General features: G+C 67.7%; 2 protein-coding genes across 5 annotated transcripts; both read right to left on the bottom strand.

Moving 5' to 3' along the window:
- Nucleotides 1-277: 277 nt before the first annotated feature.
- Nucleotides 278-8,382, bottom strand: LOC142823774 (C5a anaphylatoxin chemotactic receptor 2-like). Of its 2 annotated transcripts, none has more exons than XM_075915116.2 (2): nt 7,982-8,382; nt 278-1,662 (listed from the first exon to the last, which is right to left on the bottom strand). In XM_075915116.2, exons 1-2 carry the CDS (start codon nt 8,206-8,208, stop codon nt 624-626), a joined length of 1,266 nt encoding a protein of 421 aa, XP_075771231.2. In that variant the 5' UTR covers nt 8,209-8,382; the 3' UTR covers nt 278-623. The 2 variants fall into 2 exon arrangements, with proteins under 2 accessions (XP_075771231.2, XP_075771232.2); XM_075915117.2 differs by lacking the exon at nt 7,982-8,382 and adding an exon at nt 3,280-3,917.
- A 121-nt stretch (nt 8,383-8,503) lies between these two features.
- On the bottom strand, nt 8,504-14,017 carry LOC106732070 (C5a anaphylatoxin chemotactic receptor 1-like). 3 transcript variants are annotated; one of them, XM_075915119.2, is made up of 2 exons: nt 13,925-14,017; nt 8,504-9,741 (listed from the first exon to the last, which is right to left on the bottom strand). In XM_075915119.2, the coding sequence occupies exon 2, from the start codon at nt 9,719-9,721 to the stop codon at nt 8,642-8,644; it is 1,080 nt and encodes a 359-aa protein (XP_075771234.2). In that variant the 5' UTR covers nt 9,722-9,741; nt 13,925-14,017; the 3' UTR covers nt 8,504-8,641. The 3 variants fall into 3 exon arrangements, with proteins under 3 accessions (XP_075771234.2, XP_075771233.2, XP_014429443.3); XM_075915118.2 differs by lacking the exon at nt 13,925-14,017 and adding an exon at nt 13,324-13,415; XM_014573957.4 differs by lacking the exon at nt 13,925-14,017 and adding an exon at nt 9,838-10,586.
- Nucleotides 14,018-18,115: the final 4,098 nt, after the last annotated feature.

Here is an 18,115-nt window from a genome sequence, read left to right on the forward strand (position 1 = left end):
CGGGGGCTCCGTGCAAAGGGAGGGGGCGGTGCGCACTCCCCTGGTGCGTGGGGGGGCGGGGCCTCCGTGCAAGGGGAGGGGGCGGTGCTCACTCCCCTGGTGCGTGGGGGGGCGGGGCCTCCGTGCAAAGGGAGGGGGCGGTGCTCACTCCCCTGGTGCGTGGGGGGGCGGGGGCTCCATGCAAGGGGGGGCAGTGCTCACTCCCCTGGTGCGTGGGGGGGCGGGGGGTCCGTGCAAGGGGAGGGGGCGGTGCTCACTCCCCTGGTGCGTGGGGGGGGGCGGGGCCTCCGTGCAAGGGGAGGGGGCGGTGCTCACTCCCCTGGTGCGTGGGGGGGCGGGGGCTCCGTGCAAGGGGAGGGGGCGGTGCTCACTCCCCTGGTGCGTGGGGGGGCGGGGGCTCCGTGCAAGGGGGGGCGGTGCTCGCTCCCCTGGTGCGTGGGGAGGCGGGGGCTCCCTAGGAATTCAGCGCTGACCCTTCCCTGGGGGGAAGTCTTGGGCTGGGCGCAGATCTTGGGGAGCTCCCTCCTACCAGCTCCCCCCCCACCACAGCCAGGCTCAGCAGCCCACAAGGCCTCGCGGCCGGGCTGCCGGCTTCCCTGCCCCACCCGGGGGTCCCCGTGGCCCTACAGCACAGTCTCGGTGGCCTGCCCGCTGCTGGTGGACGTGGCCTCGCCCCTGAGGTCTGCCCCCTCCTCCTGGAGGACGTAGGCCAGGCGGCGTCGCCCCACGCCCCGGCCCAGCCCCAGATAGATGATGGGGTGGAGGCCGCTGTTGGCGTAGGCCAGGCTGACCACCAGTGGCTCGGTGGCGGCCGCCAGCCGGTAGAGGCCGTCGCTGGGGGTGCGGGCAGCCAGGATCAGCCCCAGCACGTGGTAGGGCAGCCAGCAGGCGAAGAAGCTCACCAGCACCACCAGCACCACCACCGTGGGCCTGTGCCACCGCACCACGCGGCTGCCCCGCAGCCGGGCCAGCACCAGGCCGTAGCAGGCGGCGATGGCCACCAAGGGGACCAGGAAGCCGGCGGCGAAGCGGAAGGCAGCCACGGAGACCTCGGTGCCCAGCCCGGCCACGCGGGCGTAGTCCACGCCGCAGGTCACTTTGTCGGAGAAGGGCTCGGCGCGCACGGTCCGGAAGACGAGGGTCGGGAGCGTCAGGAGCAGGGCCAGCAGCCAGGCCGCCCCGCACACGGCCCAGGCCCGCCGGGGGGTGCGGTGGCGCGGGCCCCACGCGGGCCGGGTCACCAGGGCGCAGCGGTCCACGCTGATGGCCGTCAGGAGCAGCACGCTGGCGAACATGCTGAGGATGGTGAGGGAGGGGAGCAGCTTGCAGGCGGCGGCGCCCAGATCCCAGCGGTGGCCGCGGGCGGCGGGCACGGCCAGGAAGGGCAGCGCCAGGCAGCACAGCAGGTCCGCCCCCGCCAGGTGGAGGAACCAGACGGCGGTCACCGTGCGCTGCGGCCCGCAGCCCGTCACCCAGAGGACCGCCGCGTTGCCCGGCACGCCCAGCAGGAAGACCAGGGCGTAGAGCGCCAGCGCTGCCCACAGGACGGGGCTCGGCGGGGCGGGCGGGGCGCCGAAGTCGGGCGCGGTGAAGTTGGGGAGCAAGGCCCCCCCGTAATCCTCGTACCACTCGGTGACGCTCATTCCGCCCGGGCGCCGTTGCCTGCAAACACAAGTCGGTGTGAGTGACGGTCCCCTTCCGGCGCGGGAACGGCCACCGAGACCTTGGGGCCCAGCCCGGCCCCGGCCACGCGGGGGGGGGGTGGCTGCAGGCACCCGCCGGGCCGGAATGGCGCTTCGGCGTGACGGGGGCCCCCTGCTTGCCCCCCCCACAGTCCCGTTCCGTGCTGGGGTCCTGTAAAATCTTGCAGTGGTTACCGGGGGAAATATCGTTAAGCCATTAACGGCAGGGGGCCAGGCTGGGGGGCCCCCCCGCTGCGGACAGGGGCTGCTCTGCCCCAGGCTCTGTGGGGGGCCCTGTGGAGCCGGAGTTGCTCCAGCCCCCGCCGGTGAACCCGAATCCAGGCTCCAAGCCATCCACTGGCCCAGTTCATCGGCATCTCGGCGCCTCTGGCAGGGGACCCTGACTGGTTTGGCCGGGGAGCTATCAAGTGCCGGCTCCTGCCCTCTGCCTTGCAGCTGCCCCCGGGAGCCTCCTGCTTGCTGGGCAGGGGTGGGAGGGAGAAGGGGGGCTGATATCGGGGCGTCCTTTCTCCCCCCACTTCTGTACCCCATTCACAGGGAGCTTGGCAAACCTGTGTCACACACACACACACAGTTAAACTGTCTCAGTTAAACGATGCCCAGCCAGAGCCTGCTTCCTGAACCCCTGTCCTGCCTTGAACCCCGCCCGCACCCAGCCTCCTGCCCCAGGCCTGTGCCCCCTGCCCCCAGCCTCCTGCCCCAGGCCTGTGCCCCCTGCCCCCAGCCTCCTGCCCCAGGCCTGTGGCCCGCTGCCCCCAGCCTCCTGCCCCAGGCCTGTGCCCCCTGCCCCCAGCCTCCTGCCCCAGGCCTGTGCTCCCTGCCCCCAGCCTCCTGCCCCAGGCCTGTGGCCCCTGCCCCCAGCCTCCTGCCCCAGGCCTGTGGCCCCTGCCCCCAGCCTCCTGCCCCAGGCCTGTGCCCCCTGCCCCCAGCCTCCTGCCCCAGGCCTGTGCCCCCTGCCCCCAGCCTCCTGCCCCAGGCCTGTGGCCCGCTGCCCCCAGCCTCCTGCCCCAGGCCTGTGGCCCGCTGCCCCCAGCCTCCTGCCCCAGGCCTGTGCCCCCTGCCCCCAGCCTCCTGCCCCAGGCCTGTGGCCCCCTGCCCCCAGCCTCCTGCCCCAGGCCTGTGCCCCCTGCCCCCAGCCTCCTGCCCCAGGCCTGTGGCCCCCTGCACTCCAACCCCCTACCCAGCCTAGTGCGAGGGAGGGAGGACGGGGGAGGCAGGGGGTTGGAATGAGCAGGGGAAGGCCTCGGAGAAGGGCGGGGCAGGGGCAGGGCCTCGGAAACGGGGCAGGAAGGATGTGGGGCCAGGGCATTTGGGGCTGATGTTGCCCTTACATTGAGACAGTGACCTCGTGGTTACCAAGCTTGGCGCCCACTGTGCTAGACACAGCCCGGCCTCCGGCCCCCCGGATCCCTCCCCCAGCCCCCGCTGTGTCCGGTGGGGCCCGGGGCCCCACGGCGCGGGGGGGGCTGCGCGCAGAGGGCAGGGCAGGCTCTGCCCCAATGAGCCAGCAATGCCAAGAGAGAAAAGCCGACTCGGGCTCCCTCCTGGCGGGCCCCGCGCGATGGAAACCACTCACCCCAGCCCGCGCCGGCTGTCTGCAGCAGCACCGCAAGCCGGCGCCTTCCCCGCTGGCTGTCCCCACCCCGCCGGGGGCTGGCCGTCGTGGCCGGGCGGGGGTTGAAAGGGGAACAGCCCGGGGAACGGCAGGGTTAACACCCCCTCCCCCCGGCAGCGCCCCCAGAAACCCCGGGCCCGGCGGGTGCTGACACGGCGGTTTCTTGGTGTCACAGCAGCCAGGCGTGGATTGAGCAACGGGGCCTGCCCGCCGGGAGCCGAACACAAAGCCGCAGGCGATGGGGAAGCCGCAGGGCGGAGCAGGGTGCAGCCTGCAGGGGGGGTGACGGAAAATGCCAGGAATCCCCCGCCCACCCTCCGGCCTGGCGCTGCCTCCCCCCCGCACAGGCAGGGAGGACCGGCGCGCCGGCCGCCTGGCACAGCTGTGACCGACGTGCGCTGGGCCCCACGGGGAACGAGAGCCCAGGGCCACCAGAGACCTGGCAAACTCGTCACATCTGGCAGCGTCCCACTGGCCCAGCGCAGGGGAACCTAAGACCCGGGGGGGGGGACGCAGGTGGCCCCCGGCTTGGGGATCCAGCCCCCGAGGTTCCCGGCTTCCCACTCGTGTGCGGCCCCCAACTGATTTTCCGGGGGCTCAGCGCCCCCCCCCCACGACCCAAAAATGGTCCCCAGCCTTGCTCTAGCCCAGCCGGGCAGAGGCAGAGAACATGTGCCCGGGCACAGCCCCCAAAGCAGGCACCCGCCCCGGCCGTGCTGCAGTTCTGACCCCCACCCCTCCCGGGCTCCGGGACAGCCCCAGAGCTGGGCTGGGCTGCAGGGGTGGCTGTGTCAGCAGCTGCTGGGTTTGCTGAGAGCAGCACCATTCCCCACAGCTGTCCTGTGACAGGCCTCCAAATAGCTCCCAAAAGGGGAACTGCACCCCTGCCTTGGGGAGGGGCGAGGCCCGGACACAGCTGCCGAATTGCCCTGCCCTCCCCCCACCCCGAGGGCTGGCCCCAGCGTCAGGGCACGGCTACACTACAGCGCTATTCCCAATTCACTTCATTCCAAATAGTGAATTCGAAGGAAGCGAATTCGAAATAACGCAGCTAGACACAAAATCTATTTCGAAATAGCGCGTCCACGCGGAGTGGACCCTGAACCGGAGTTAAGTCTGGCCGGAGCCAGTGCGGGCAGGGCATCAGGTTAGGACTTAGCGTGTGGGGCTGCTGCCGGAGGCTAACTGAGCTCTGTGCTTAAAGGGACCCGACCCCCACCCGGATAGACAGGTCATAGGGTTCCCCGCTTGCTTGTCTGCCTCGTTGGGGGACAGCAGAGCAGTCCTGGCTTGGAGAGCCCTGAGCGCCCGCACTCGGGACACCACAGCACTCAGCCACATGGAGCCAGAGCTGCCCCTGGGCACGCCGGTGCGTCTCGTGGGGTCACTGCCATCAGCCCGGCTGCATAGCTGCAGGCTGCCATCCGGGGGGGCTGTCAGGATCCAGGAGGCCCTGTGGGAGAGCGTCCACCCCGAGGAGCCCTCAGAGCCTCCCTGGTCCTCCCCACTGGGGGCTCGTGCCCCATTCCTCCCTCACGTCCTTCCACTTACCCCTCCCTAGCCCCCCTTCCTGATGTCAAATAAAACACACGTGTGTTCAAAAATAGAAACTGGGTTTATTGAACAAAACTGGGGGGGGGATGAGTCTGGGGGGGAGACTGGGAAAAGGAGGTGGGAGGGGGGAAAAAAGAGGGTGGGAGAGGGGAGGGGGAAACCTGGGAGGAGGGAGCTGGAAGGGGGAAGATGGGGGAGGGGAAGCTCAGGGTTGGGGGTCTCACTGGACCAACCTGACTTTCATGCGAACCTGCTCCTGGGTTGGCATGTGGCCTTCGGTGGCCAGGCTGGCAGCTACCCTGCCCTAGACGGCCACGTTCCTCCGTCTAGTGCGGAGATCATGGACGTTGGGGGCATCCCCCCCAAACCTGAATAAGGTCCGTGATCTCCACCCTGGACCAGGAAGGCGCCCGCCTTCTCCAGCCCCTGGCAGACTGCTCCTGGGGAGCGGTGGAGGGCTGGCTGCCAGTGGCTCGCTGGCTTATGTTTTGGGGCCACTGGGTCGGGGGCCCCGGTGGCCACTGCTGGCTCTGGGCTGGCAGGCTTGGAGCTGGCACAGGCCCTGTGGCCGGGGTCTACCCCTTTAACGGCTCCGGGGCTGGGGGAGAGGAGAGTAAGTTTTCCTGGTTGTGCCCAAAGTGGCCACCAGGGCTCCCTGGGAAGGGCTGGTGCCCGCCTATTTCGAATGAAGTGTCTACACGGCGCTTATTTCAAATTAGCTCATTCGAATTAGGTGTGACTCCTCGTAGAATGAGGTTTTCCTCATTCGAAATAAGGGCGCCACTATTTCGAATTTATTTCAAAATAGCGGTTTGTAGGTGTAGGCGCTATTACAGTTCATTCGAAATAACGGCGGTTATTTCGAATGAATTCTGTAGCGTAGACAACCCCTTAGGCTGTGTCTAGACAGACTGGCATGATTTTGCACAAATATTTTTAACGGAAAACTTTTTCCGTTAAAAGTATTTGCGCAAGAGAGCGTCTAGACCGGCATGTGCCTTTGCGCAAAAGATTCGCTTGTGCGCAAGAGCATCCGTGCCAGTGTAGACGCTGTCTTGCGCAAGAAAGCTCTGGTGGCCATTTTAGCCATCGGGCTTTCTTGCGCAAGAAAGTAACGTGGCTGTCTACACTGGCCTCTTGAGCAAGAATACATGCGCAAGAGGGCTTAGCCCTGAGCGGGAGCGTCGGAGTATTTGCACAAGAACCACTGATTTTGTACAAAGTCAGTGCTCTTGCGCAAATACTCGCGGCTAGTGTAGACAGGCGGCAAGATTTTGCACAAAAGCGGCCACTTTTGCGCAAAATCATGCCAGTCTAGACGCACCTTAGAGTGTAGCCAAACCTGCCCCTCCACTGGGCTCTGAACTTGTCTGGGGTGTGAGCAGGGGCTGGTCTTTGGGGCAGCAAGGGGGCCGGGCTAGGCTCGGGGCCTGGAGGTTGGCACGCAATACACAGATGCTCTACACCGGGCGGCCGAGCCAGCCAACCCTGGGCTCAGAGTCATGAGGCTACAGCCTCCAGGAACCACCAGGCTGCGTGTCAGGTGCTGGGAAAAGAACAGGCGGTGGCGGGCCCCACCCTCGGCACACCCCTGTCCCAGGCTGCGCCCCACAGCCGGCCAACGGGGCGCCCGCGTTTCCGTTCGTGAGCCAACCTCCGGACACCGGGGCAAACGCAGCGACAGAGGCACGTTTATTCGTGGGACACGGGGGGCGCCCGGGAGCGGCACCACGCACCGACCACCGCCGTGCGAGAACACGCGTGCCGCCCCTGCACATCCCCGCTTTGTGGACAGCTCCAGAGGTAACCATTTAGGGCCAACCTGGCGGTACCCACAGGTGATGGAGAGGCCTCGCCAATGGGGGGGGACCAAGTCTTGGGATCTCCCCTCCCCAAATGTACTAGCCCAGCCCCCTCCGGCGCTGGCGTGTGAGAGGAACGCGAGGTGACTTTTCTGCTCCTCAGTCGGTGCCCACGTCCGTGAGGCGGGCAGGGGAGTCCAAGCCACGAGGCTTGCAGGGGGCCCTCGGCCCAGAGGCGAGGGAGAAAGGGGGAGACCTTTTCCCACCTCTGTATTGTAAGGCCCCGACGGCCTTGGCTTGCAGCCAGACGGAAAGAGCAGCCCGCAGCAGAGAAGGGAACAGCGCCCCAGCTGGGGACAGAAAACGGGCTTTGACGGCGCTCGGCCGGCCAGAAACAAGAGCTGTCATCGGTTTGCCTCTCGGGTCCCCGCTGCGCTCGGGTTGGTCTGCCCGGCTCGGGAATTGTCCCTGTCTGCCGGCTGTTTCATTGGGACAGGCCTAACTCAATCCAGATGGCGTGGAGAGATTGGGGAGGGGAATCCAGGTTATTCGGGGGGTGGGGCGAGTCACATGTCAGTCTCATGACTGCCTCAGCAGGACAGGTTTAAAACAAACCAAAGGACATTTTGCTTCACGCAGCGCACAGCCAACCTGTGGAACTCCTTGCCGGAGGAGACTGGGCTAGCTGCCTAAACTGACAGGTTACATCTGCACCCCAGGAACGGAGGAAGGGAAATTAAGAGGGTTATACTTGGAGCTCCAGGAACTAGGCCAAGGGTGGGCAAGGTACAGCCCGTGGGCCGAATCCAGCCCACCCAGCCATTTGATCCGGCCAGCCCTGCCCCCGGCCGATCCAGACCCGGGACAGGGGAGCATCCCACTAGGGATGCGTGGCATCTTTTCTGTCCGAGGCCCCACCCCTTCTGGGGGCAGAGCCAGTCCGCGACCATGTATCAAAATCTATGATGTGACCCCCCCCTGCAAAAATCATTGCCCACCCCTGAGCGAGGCCGTAGCGTGCGCATGCGACGGGGGATTGTGCGTGGGTCACCGGGCGCGGCAGGGAAAAGGGCAGGCGAACTCCCCGGATCACACCCCGCGCCCTCGCCATTGGGTCCGGGTGGCTGCCCTGGAGGGCGTGAACCCCAGAGAACAGCGTGCGGCTAACGAGGGGCAGCCGCACGATAGGGGGCTGAGAATTGGGCTGCCAATCGCTGAGCCGTCACATGGCGCTGGAGGCACCCAACAGGACCCTCCCCTGGGGGTTCAAGGGTCAGGGCAGGACTTGCGCTGCCTCAGTTTCCCACCTCTGCCCGGCCAGTCCCAGAGGCCGGTGACGGAGCAGGAGCCACGCGCCGACCAGGGATGGCCGCTCTCTAGGAGCCGTGGCGGGATGAAGCCGTGGGATCACTGCAGTCGGCCTCCGGCGGCACAAACAAGCCGGCAGGCAGCTGGACAGCTGAAGATAAGCTGGAATGGTGGCAGGAGATAAGGCCGGGCTGGGGGGCCCCGCTGGGGGGAAACAGGGTGGCATGTGGGAGCCGCTGGGGTGAGTGAAGATGCCTCACACCCCATGGCAGGGTTGGCTCAGGGAAGATAGAAATAGGTGTGGCAGGTAATGCAGGCAAGAGAAGGCGTTGCCTTCTGAAAACCACCTACGCTGGCATTGGGCGGGGCTTGGGCGGGGGAGGAGTTATGAAGGGGCGTGGTCTATGAGGAAGGGGTGTGGCTATGGGCAGAAGGGGCGGGGCCGGGGACGCAGGGAGGGAGGGGAATCAAGACAGGCGCCTGGAGGCGAGTGAGGCACTGAAGGGGAATCAGGATAATGAAGCCACGAATATGCAGATATGCCAATTTAGAAGCGGGCTCGTGAGCAGCAAAGCTCCTCCCACAGCCTGACGGGGCCCCGCGACCGCGCCACCCCCCCCCCCAAAGTAGCCATAGCAAGCGGCGGGGGGCGGCCCGGCTCACAGGCCGGCGCTCAGTTCCTCCGCGGTGGACTTGGTCTCCAGCGTGGCTCTGGTCTTGGTGCGGCTGTCCCCCGTGGAGTGCAGCGAGTCCTCGCTCAGCACGTTGCGCAGGATGGCCTTGAGCGAGCGCTGGAAGCGGGCCTGGAAGTCCTGCCCCATGATGACGTAGATGATGGGGTTGATGCAGCTGTTGACGTAGGCCAGGCCCACGATCAGGGGGTCGGCCGCGGAGGCCCCTATGAACAGCGGGCTGTGGCGGCCGTGGGTCGCCAGGATGAGCCCCAGCACGTGGTAGGGCAGCCAGCACACGAAGAAACCCACCAGCACCACCAGCACCACCTTCATGGTCTTGCGGGAGCGGTTGAAGCGGCTGCGGTGCAGCCGGGCCAGCACCAGGCCGTAGCAGGCGGCGATCACCACCAAGGGGACCAGGAAGCCGGCGGCGAAGCGGAAGGCAGCCACGGAGACCTCGAGGGCTGGCCCGTGACCGGCCACGAGGGCGTAGTCCATGACACACGTCACCTTGTCGGAGAAGGGCTCGGCGCGCACGGTCCGGAAGACGAAGGTCGGGAGCGTCATGAGCAGGGCCAGGAGCCAGGCCGCCCCGCACACGCCCCAGGCCCGCCCAGGGGTGCGATGGTTCTGGCACCACACGGGCCGGGTCACCAGGGCGCAGCGGTCCACGCTGATGGCCGTCAGGAGCAGCACGCTGGCGAACATGTTGAGGATGGTGAGGGAGGGGAGCAGCTTGCAGGCGAAGGCGCCCAGATTCCAGCGGTGGCCGCGGATGGCGGGCACGGCCAGGAAGGGCAGCGCCAGGCAGCACAGCAGGTCCGCCACCGCCAGGTTGAGAAACCAGACCGTGTTCACCGTGCGCTTCATCTTGCAGCCCGTCACCCAGATGACCGCCGCGTTCCCCGGCACGCCCAGCAGGAAGACGAGGATGTAGAGCACCAGCGACACCCACAGGATGGGGGACACCTTGACAGGCTGCGGCGACGGCGTGCCGAAGTCTATGGGCGCGGTGAAGTTCAAATTCTTATAGTCATAGTCATCTGAGTCGTCGTAGGCGTTCATTCTCCACCAGCCTCGGAGTCCTACAAACAAGCAACACAAGACGCACTCTAGTCAGATTGCACCAGAACCGCAGGGGTGCGTTCAGACACAGCTCCCGACTGACCTGCGGAACTCACCGCCACATGATCTCTCTCCAGTGAGGAGTTTAGCGGGACTTTACAGCAAGGACGTTTGTACCCACGGGACCACTTGGCGTCCTGCTGGGAGGGACACGGGACTAGGATCTATACGAACTGACCGGCGCTGGGTGTGGGGGGAGAACCGCTCCCTGGCTCTTTGAGGCCCTGCTGCAGGCGGGATACTCTGCCAGATGGGCTGTGGCTTCATCCATGCTAGGGAAGAGCAATGTTTCCCCCTCGGCATGCCGCCCCTCCAGGAGAGATTCAAATGCCACCCAGCCAATTGGCAGAGTGCCCACCCCCTGCACCACCAGAGTCTCTTGGTGGTGCACACCTGCACATGCCTTGGCGCACAGAACAAAAATGATCCCGCACATGGATGGAAAACATTAGTGGGAACATTGGCGGGCACCCCAGACCTTGGCTGAGTGGCTGTGAAGTCTGAGGGCTCATCCCCATCCCTACCCCCCAAAATCCTGCTCTGGAGAACATTCCTGGTTTGGGGATGGGACTTGAACCCCACAGCCCATCCTGTGCCTGCCCCCTTGCAGCCGCCAGCATTCGCACTGGGCCGGCTGCCTGCAAGCACCCGTGGGTGGGAGGACTGAGGTCTCCAGTCCACGGGGGGCTAAGGGCCTGGCCCGAGCAGCTTCGTGTTCTGCCCCGGAGCGACCCGGTCGCAGGGCGACTGCACATCGGAGCCCGTTGCCCAATGTGGCTTCCTGCCCATGACAAAACCGCAACGCTGCGCAATCCGGGCCGAGAGGAAAAAACAACCCTTAGTTATAAAGCCTCTTTCCGGGCCAGGGCCCTGCTTAGGCCCTGCGCTGCAGCCCCCCTCGGATGGGTGCCGGCTGCTGCACTGCCTCCGGACCAGGCCCTGAGCCAAAGGGCAGCGATCGGGCACCGCTCCGGTTCACGGCTTCTCCCCCAGCTCGGGGAGCGGGAGCGGCCGGCTCCCTAGGGGCTGCAGGGTTCCTGGGCCCTATTCCCAGCTCCGGGAGGGCAGTGAAGCCTAGTGGTCAGTCAGGCACCAGCGTCTCCCCCCGGCACGTCACTTCGCTCCCCTTGGCTCTCGACCTGACCGCCGCGCGGTTGCTGCGGGGTTTCTAGCCAGTTTGCAGAAGGAAGGAAGTTTTGTAACGCTGGAGCCTTGCTGCCGGGGCTTGGAGCAGGCGGGGTGGGGACGCCATTGGGGGGTGGACAGCTCAGGGGGGGTCCCCAGCAGGCCGGCTGTGCACCGCTCCAACCCGGAGGGGTCAAACACACCCCAAGCCCCCCGCTGCCAAAACCCATCGACTAGAAATATTGGAACAGAGCTAGAGACCAGAACTGGGGGGGATCTCCAGCCGGTCCGCAAAGGGCAGTGGGAGCCGCTCCCCCGCCCCCTCCCCGAGCTGGGGTACGGGCTGGGGGGGGCTTTCCAGTCAGCTTGGACCCCTTCCCACGCGACGGTGCCAGAGTAGGAGGGTCTGCATGGGGGCGAGTCCAGTGCAGCCCCCCCTGTGCTCACACTGGAGGCCAGCGGAGCGGGTCCCTGGGCACCGGCAGGCCAAGACTTCCCTTACTGCCATGAAGAATAATGGGGGCCCATTGGAGGGGAGGAGGCACTGGGGGGAGAGGGAACCAGGGAAGTGGGTGGAGGAGGGGAGAGGGTGAGGGAGGCGACAGGGCACGGGAGAGGAGAGGGGGGAGGGGCCGGGGCGTGGGAGAGGAGAGGGTGGGGGAGGGGCCAGGCGCGGGAGAGGAGAGGGTGGGGGCGGGGCCAGGCGCGGGAGAGGAGAGGGTGGGGGCGCCGGAGAGGAGGGGGGAGGGGCCAGGCGCGGGAGAGGGGAGGGTGCGGGAGGGGCCAGGCGCGGGAGAGGGGAGGGTGCGGGAGGGGCCAGGCGCGGGAGAGGAGAGGGTGCGGGAGGGGCCAGGCGCGGGAGAGGAGAGGGTGCGGGAGGGGCCAGGCGCGGGAGAGGGGAGGGTGCGGGAGGGGCCAGGCGCGGGAGAGGAGAGGGTGCGGGAGGGGCCAGGCGCGGGAGAGGAGAGGGTGCGGGAGGGGCCAGGCGCGGGAGAGGAGAGGGTGCGGGAGGGGCCAGGCGCGGGAGAGGAGAGGGTGCGGGAGGGGCCAGGCGCGGGAGAGGGGAGGGTGCGGGAGGGGCCAGGCGCGGGAGAGGGGAGGGTGCGGGAGGGGCCGGGTGCGGGAGAGGGGAGGGTGCGGGAGGGGCCGGGTGCGGGACCGGGAACAGAGCATCATTTCAGCCCGGAAGGACACGGCCCGGCCGCACCGCAAAGCGCCCGGAGCCCGCCCCGAGCCGGCCACAGTCAATCTCGGCTCCCGCTCCCCGAGCGCAGCCCCCGCCGCAGGCAGCCCGGCCCGGCCCGGGAGCCCCGCGTGGCGAACTGGCGCTTTGTGGGCAGCCGCCCGGAGCGAGCCCCGGGGGCAGCAGGCGGCAGGTCCCCCCCCCCCCCCCCCGAGGGGCAGCGTCTCCCCGGGCGGATGGACCCTCCCGTCAGCGAATGCAGCGGAGCAGCGGGCGGGTCCCGCAGGGGCACCGAGTCCAGGACCCGCCCCGACTCCATCGGCCCGGCCAAGCCGGGACCTAGACACCCCCAGGGATGGAGATTCCACCCCCCCCCTCGGGAACCCAGCCCAGCGCTCCCCCCCCCCTCGGGAACCCAGCCCAGCGCTCCCCCCCCCCCCGGGAACCCAGCCCAGCGCTCCCCCCCTCGGGAACCCAGCCCAGCGCCCCCCCCCCCGGGAACCCAGCCCAGCGCTTCCCCCCCCGCGGGAACCCAGCCCAGCGCTCCCCCCCCCCCCGGGAACCCAGCCCAGCGCTCCCCCCCCCTCGGGAACCCAGCCCAGCGCTCCCCCCCCTCGGGAACCCAGCCCAGCGCTCCCCCCCCCGGGAAATCGCTTTTCCTAATCTCCAACCTAGACCCCCCCCCACTGCAAGGTGAACCCATTGCTCCTCGATCCGTCCCCCCCCCCCCCCCGAACAGCCTCTCTCCAGCCTCTCTGGACCCCCCCGCAGGGAGCTGCAGGCTGCTCCCAAATCCCCCCTCGCTCTTCTCCCCTGCAGACGGGACAGGCCCCGATCCCCCGGCCTCCCCTCGTCGGCCACGCGCTCCAGCCCCCGACTCGTTTCCGTCGCCTCCGCTGGCCCCTGTCCAAGCGCCCCCGCCCCCGCCCCCGCCCTTTCCTCACGTCCAGCCTGAACCTCCCTCGCTGCAGTTTAGACCCAGCCCTGGGCTCCCCCAGCTCCCCGGGTGCCCCCCAAATTCCCTTCCCCTGAGCTCCGGGGGCGCCGCAATGTACAGAGGGGAGCCGCGAACCACCGGACCGTCCCCCCAGCCCCTCCGGCTGGCCACTAGCCTAGCCCGGCCCCCAGCGCCCCTCAGGCCCCGCCGGCCCGCAGAGCACGGCCAGGAGGACACTGGCATGCGGCCCCCGGCCCCACGGCAGGCCCCCGGCACGGGGAAGGGGCGAGCACTCACCCGTGTGGCCAGGCGTGGCTAGCGCGGTGCTGCAGCCCGAGGGTGCTTGCGCCTGCAGGCAGCACTGGCGAGGGTTTTATACGGCCAGAAAGAGGAAGCTCTGCGGCTTTGCACGCACGTTGCCTCAGGAGCAGGGAGAGGGGACTGAGGGGGGCTCCTTTTCACCCAGGGGTGGGGGGCCCCGGGCCCTGCCCCCCAGCCACCAGGGTGACTCCCAGCCGGCAGGGAGAACCGAAGGGTTCTTGGTTCCCCAGGACACAGCGTAGCACAGCGTCGGCACAGGGACCAGGAGCGGCCAGGACGGCCCATCTCGGGGAGAGGGGGGCCCAGAGCCAGGGTCTTGCCCCCCTAGCCAGCAAGATCCACTCACACCCCACAGCCCAGTTCCCCCTGCAGCCAGCCCCGCCTCCGGCCCCTGTCCGGCTCCCCCGGAAAAAGGTGTCACCTGGTTACACCCCCTTCTCGGGTTCAGCGTCAGCCGCTGTGTATGGGGGGGGGGGGAGGCTGCTGCATCAAAATTCCCACCAACACCTCGCTATTGGTGCAGTGCCCAGGGAAACTGAGGCACGCACACATAGGGTTAGTACAGGACAGAACTCACCGGCAACATACAGTGAATGGAGAGTGTCCCATCCCCCGCTTCATCGTGTCCCCATTCCGCCCCGAGACCGGACTGAGCCAGTGTCATGTTACCGGAGTTTAAGGGAGCAGCCAGATCACTGCTACACCCATCGGGGGGGGAGTTGCCCCAAAAATTGATACAAAGGGGGCCATGTAAGGTGTCGAACGAAAGCTTTCCTTCTACTGGTTCTGGATATGCTATCCATAGCCTTGTATGGTAGCTGGGTGTGGAATTATGAATACGGGTTCTGTGTCAATACTGGAAACTTCTCCGTTTGTGGCCGAACAACAGACAAGGAATGCCCAGCCCTTGGATGTGCTACTGAGCAAAGCTCCCGGGAACAATGGAGCTCTGAAGGCCAAAGACACACCTGGCCACTGGCCATGTGACCATCTGCAGCTTGGAAGAAGCAGGGGAGGAAATAAAGAGGCCTTGTGGCCGTCTCCATCTTGATGCTCAGCTCAGCTCTTCATCCCAGATGCAGCAGTGCAGGGATGAGCGGGGAAGAACTGTGAACCCATCCTGACACAGGATGTGCACCAAGGACTTGTAAGCCAGCAGCTGTGACATCTCTGCTAGAGCCTGCACCGAGAACTGGCAGATTCGGTGCATGTAACGTACTATCCTTTAACAACCTCACTCTCAGGCTTTTCTTTCTTGTAATAATAAACCTTTAGATGTTAGATGCTAGAGGATTGGCTCAGCGTGATCTTGTGGGTAAGGTCCAGAGGGTAAATTGACCAGGGATCTGTGGCTGGTTTCTTGGAACCGGACAGAACTCGTTTGGGGTAGGTGGGATTGGGTGCTAGGACCCCCCACCTGTGTATAGGCCCGGGGCCATCTGGGGCACGGATATTGCTGGGGTGTCGGAGGGGTTTTGCTCGGGAGGCTTCAGGCAGGCAGCTGGAGCACTCGGTGGGACTGGTTTGTGGCCTGTTTGGGAAGGTCTCCAGTCTGGGGGCTGTAAGGAGCCCCGAATTTGAGCAATTCGCCCTGAGCGGACGCCCTCAGCTGTGCCCAGACCCGGCCTGGTCCATCACAGGCCCCTGTCCAGCACCCCTGGAAAAGGTGTCACCTGGTTACACCCCCTTCCCAGGTTCAGTGTCAGCCACTGTGTATGTGGGGGGGGGGGGGGGGACTGCTGCATCGAAATTCCCACCACCTGGCTATTGGGGCAGTGCCCAGGGAAACTGAGGCACACCCATGGGGTTAGTACAGGACAGAACTCAGCAGCAACATAAAGTGAAGGGAGAACATCCCATCCCCATCGTCACATCTCCCCCGCCCCCCTCCCCCGTGAGACCAGACTGAGCCAGGTCACGTAGCCAGCGGCCTGGGGAAGTTCAGACCCCCCCATTCCAGGACAGTGCCCCCCTTTCCATGCCCCCCCCCCAGGATGTAGTCCGGAGGAAGCCGGCTCCACCTCAGCAGCTCGACACTGGCACCGCGAAGGACTTGGCTCGGTTTGGGTTGCCCCACACCAGGGCTCTGGCCAGGGCCTCCCTCAGTGCAGAGAGCCCTCTGGCCTGGCTCAGGCCAGCCCACCCTGCCCGGCCTCCCCTTCTCACACGGCTCCATGAGCAGGGCGGCGATGGAGCTAACATGGGGCACAAACCTCCGGGTGCACCCACCTTCCCCATGCAGGCCTGGGCCCGCTGCTCCGGCTGGGACCGGCCAGCTCCGGCTTCCACCTTACGGCCCAGGTGAGACCCCTCCGCCATCCCCACCCTCCACTTCCAGCCTGCAGCCGGTCCAGCCCCCGGATAGCCAGGGACACTCGGTGCTCCCAGGTCTGGCTGCAGACGCCAAAATCCTTGCTGTGCGCCAGGGCGAAGCTCTCCATCCCCCGCAGCGGCTGGACCACCAGGTGCTGGAAGGCGGCCGGCGCCCCCTGGAGGCCGAAAGGCAGGAGCAGGCACTCTCGGCGCCCCAGCGGGGTGACGAACACCGAATTCAGCCTGGCCTCGGGGGCCAGCGGCACCTGCCAGTAGCCCTTGGGGAGGTTGTGACGGCGCGGCCGGGACCCCCCAGACCTACACCCCCATCTGCAGCCAATAGAACGGGGGGGGTTAGTGCTTCTCAGAGATACAGCACGGCCCGGGTTCAATGTGGACAGCGGCGTAAGGGGCAGGCAGCCCCAGACCCCTTGGGGCAGGGTACCCAGGCCCCTGAAGCCCCAGGCCCCTTGGGGCAGGGTACCCAGGCCCCTGAAGCCCCAGGCCCCTTGGGGAAGGGTACCCAGGCCCCTGAAGCCCCAGGCCCCTTGGGGCAGGGTACCCAGGCCCCTGAAGCCCCAGGCCCCTTGGGGCAGGGTACCCAGGCCCCTGAAGCCCCAGGCCCCTTGGGGCAGGGGTACCCAGGCCCCTGAAGCCCCAGGCCCCTTGGGGCAGGGGTACCCAGGCCCCTGAAGCCCCAGGCCCCTGAAGCCCCAGGCCCCTTGGGGCAGGGGTACCCAGGCCCCTGAAGCCCCAGGCCCCTGAAGCCCCAGGCCCCTTGGGGCAGGGGTACCCAGGCCCCTGAAGCCCCAGGCCCCTTGGGGCAGGGTACCCAGGCCCCTGAAGCCCCAGGCCCCTTGGGGCAGGGGTACCCAGGCCCCTGAAGCCCCAGGCCCCTTGGGGCAGGGGTACCCAGGCCCCTGAAGCCCCAGGCCCCTTGGGGCAGGGGTACCCAGGCCCCTGAAGCCCCAGGCCCCTTGGGGCAGGGGTACCCAGGCCCCTGAAGCCCCAGGCCCCTTGGGGCAGGGGTACCCAGGCCCCTGAAGCCCCAGGCCCCTTGGGGCAGGGGTACCCAGGCCCCTGAAGCCCCAGGCCCCTTGGGGCAGGGGTACCCAGGCCCCTGAAGCCCCAGGCCCCTTGGGGCAGGGGTACCCAGGCCCCTGAAGCCCCAGGCCCCTTGGGGCGGGGTACCCAGGCCCCTGAAGCCCCAGGCCCCTTGGGGCGGGGTACCCAGGCCCCTGAAGCCCCAGGCCCCTTGGGGCGGGGTACCCAGGCCCCTGAAGCCCCAGACCTCTTGGGGCGGGGTACCCAGGCCCCTGAAGCCCCAGGCCCCTTGGGGCGGGGTACCCAGGCCCCTGAAGCCCCAGGCCCCTTGGGGCGGGGTACCCAGGCCCCTGAAGCCCCAGGCCCCTTGGGGCAGGGGTACCCAGGCCCCTGAAGCCCCAGGCCCCTTGGGGCAGGGGTACCCAGGCCCCTGAAGCCCCAGACCCCTTGGGGCAGGGTACCCAGGCCCCTGAAGCCCCAGACCCCTTGGGGCAGGGGTACCCAGGCCCCTGAAGCCCCAGACCCCTTGGGGCGGGGTACCCAGGCCCCTGAAGGCCCAGGCCCCTTGGGGCAGGGTACCCAGGCCCCTGAAGGCCCAGACCCCTTGGGGCAGGGGTACCCAGGCCCCTGAAGCCCCAGGCCCCTTGGGGCAGGGGTACCCAGGCCCCTGAAGCCCCAGGCCCCTTGGGGCAGGGGTACCCAGGCCCCTGAAGCCCCAGACCCCTTGGGGCAGGGTACCCAGGCCCCTGAAGCCCCAGACCCCTTGGGGCAGGGGTACCCAGGCCCCTGAAGCCCCAGACCCCTTGGGGCAGGGGTATCCAGGCCCCTGAAGCCCCAGGCCCCTTGGGGCAGGGTACCCAGGCCCCTGAAGGCCCAGACCCCTTGGGGCAGGGGTATCCAGGCCCCTGAAGCCCCAGGCCCCTTGGGGCAGGGTACCCAGGCCCCTGAAGCCCCAGACCCCTTGGGGCAGGGGTATCCAGGCCCCTGAAGCCCCAGGCCCCTTGGGGCAGGGTACCCAGGCCCCTGAAGCCCCAGGCCCCTTGGGGCAGGGTACCCAGGCCCCTGAAGCCCCAGGCCCCTTGGGGCAGGGTACCCAGGCCCCTGAAGCCCCAGACCCCTTGGGGCAGGGGTATCCAGGCCCCTGAAGCCCCAGACCCCTTGGGGCAGGGGTATCCAGGCCCCTGAAGCCCCAGGCCCCTTGGGGCAGGGGTACCCAGGCCCCTGAAGCCCCAGGCCCCTTGGGGCGGGGTACCCAGGCCCCTGAAGCCCCAGACCCCTTGGGGCGGGGTACCCAGGCCCCTGAAGCCCCAGACCCCTTGGGGCAGGGGTACCCAGGCCCCTGAAGCCCCAGGCCCCTTGGGGCAGGGGTACCCAGGCCCCTGAAGCCCCAGGCCCCTTGGGGCAGGGTACC

The sequence above is a fragment of the Pelodiscus sinensis genome, chromosome 18 (genome assembly GCF_052426305.1).
Source record: "Pelodiscus sinensis isolate ZL-2025 chromosome 18, ASM5242630v1, whole genome shotgun sequence".
In the NCBI taxonomy this organism is placed as follows: Eukaryota; Metazoa; Chordata; order Testudines; family Trionychidae; genus Pelodiscus; species Pelodiscus sinensis.

What these genes read in the sequence shown, in the direction of transcription:
- LOC106732070 (XM_075915119.2), bottom strand. Translation starts at nt 9,721, where the DNA reads ATGAACGCCTACGACGACTCAGATGACTATGACTATAAGAATTTGAAC.
- LOC142823774 (XM_075915116.2), bottom strand. Translation starts at nt 8,208, where the DNA reads ATGCCACCCTGTTTCCCCCCAGCGGGGCCCCCCAGCCCGGCCTTATCT. An exon ending in CTGGGACTGGCCGGGCAGAG is followed by an intron (nt 1,663 to 7,981) that starts GTGGGAAACTGA and finishes TTGTGTTTGCAG; the next exon opens with GCAACGGCGCCCGGGCGGAA.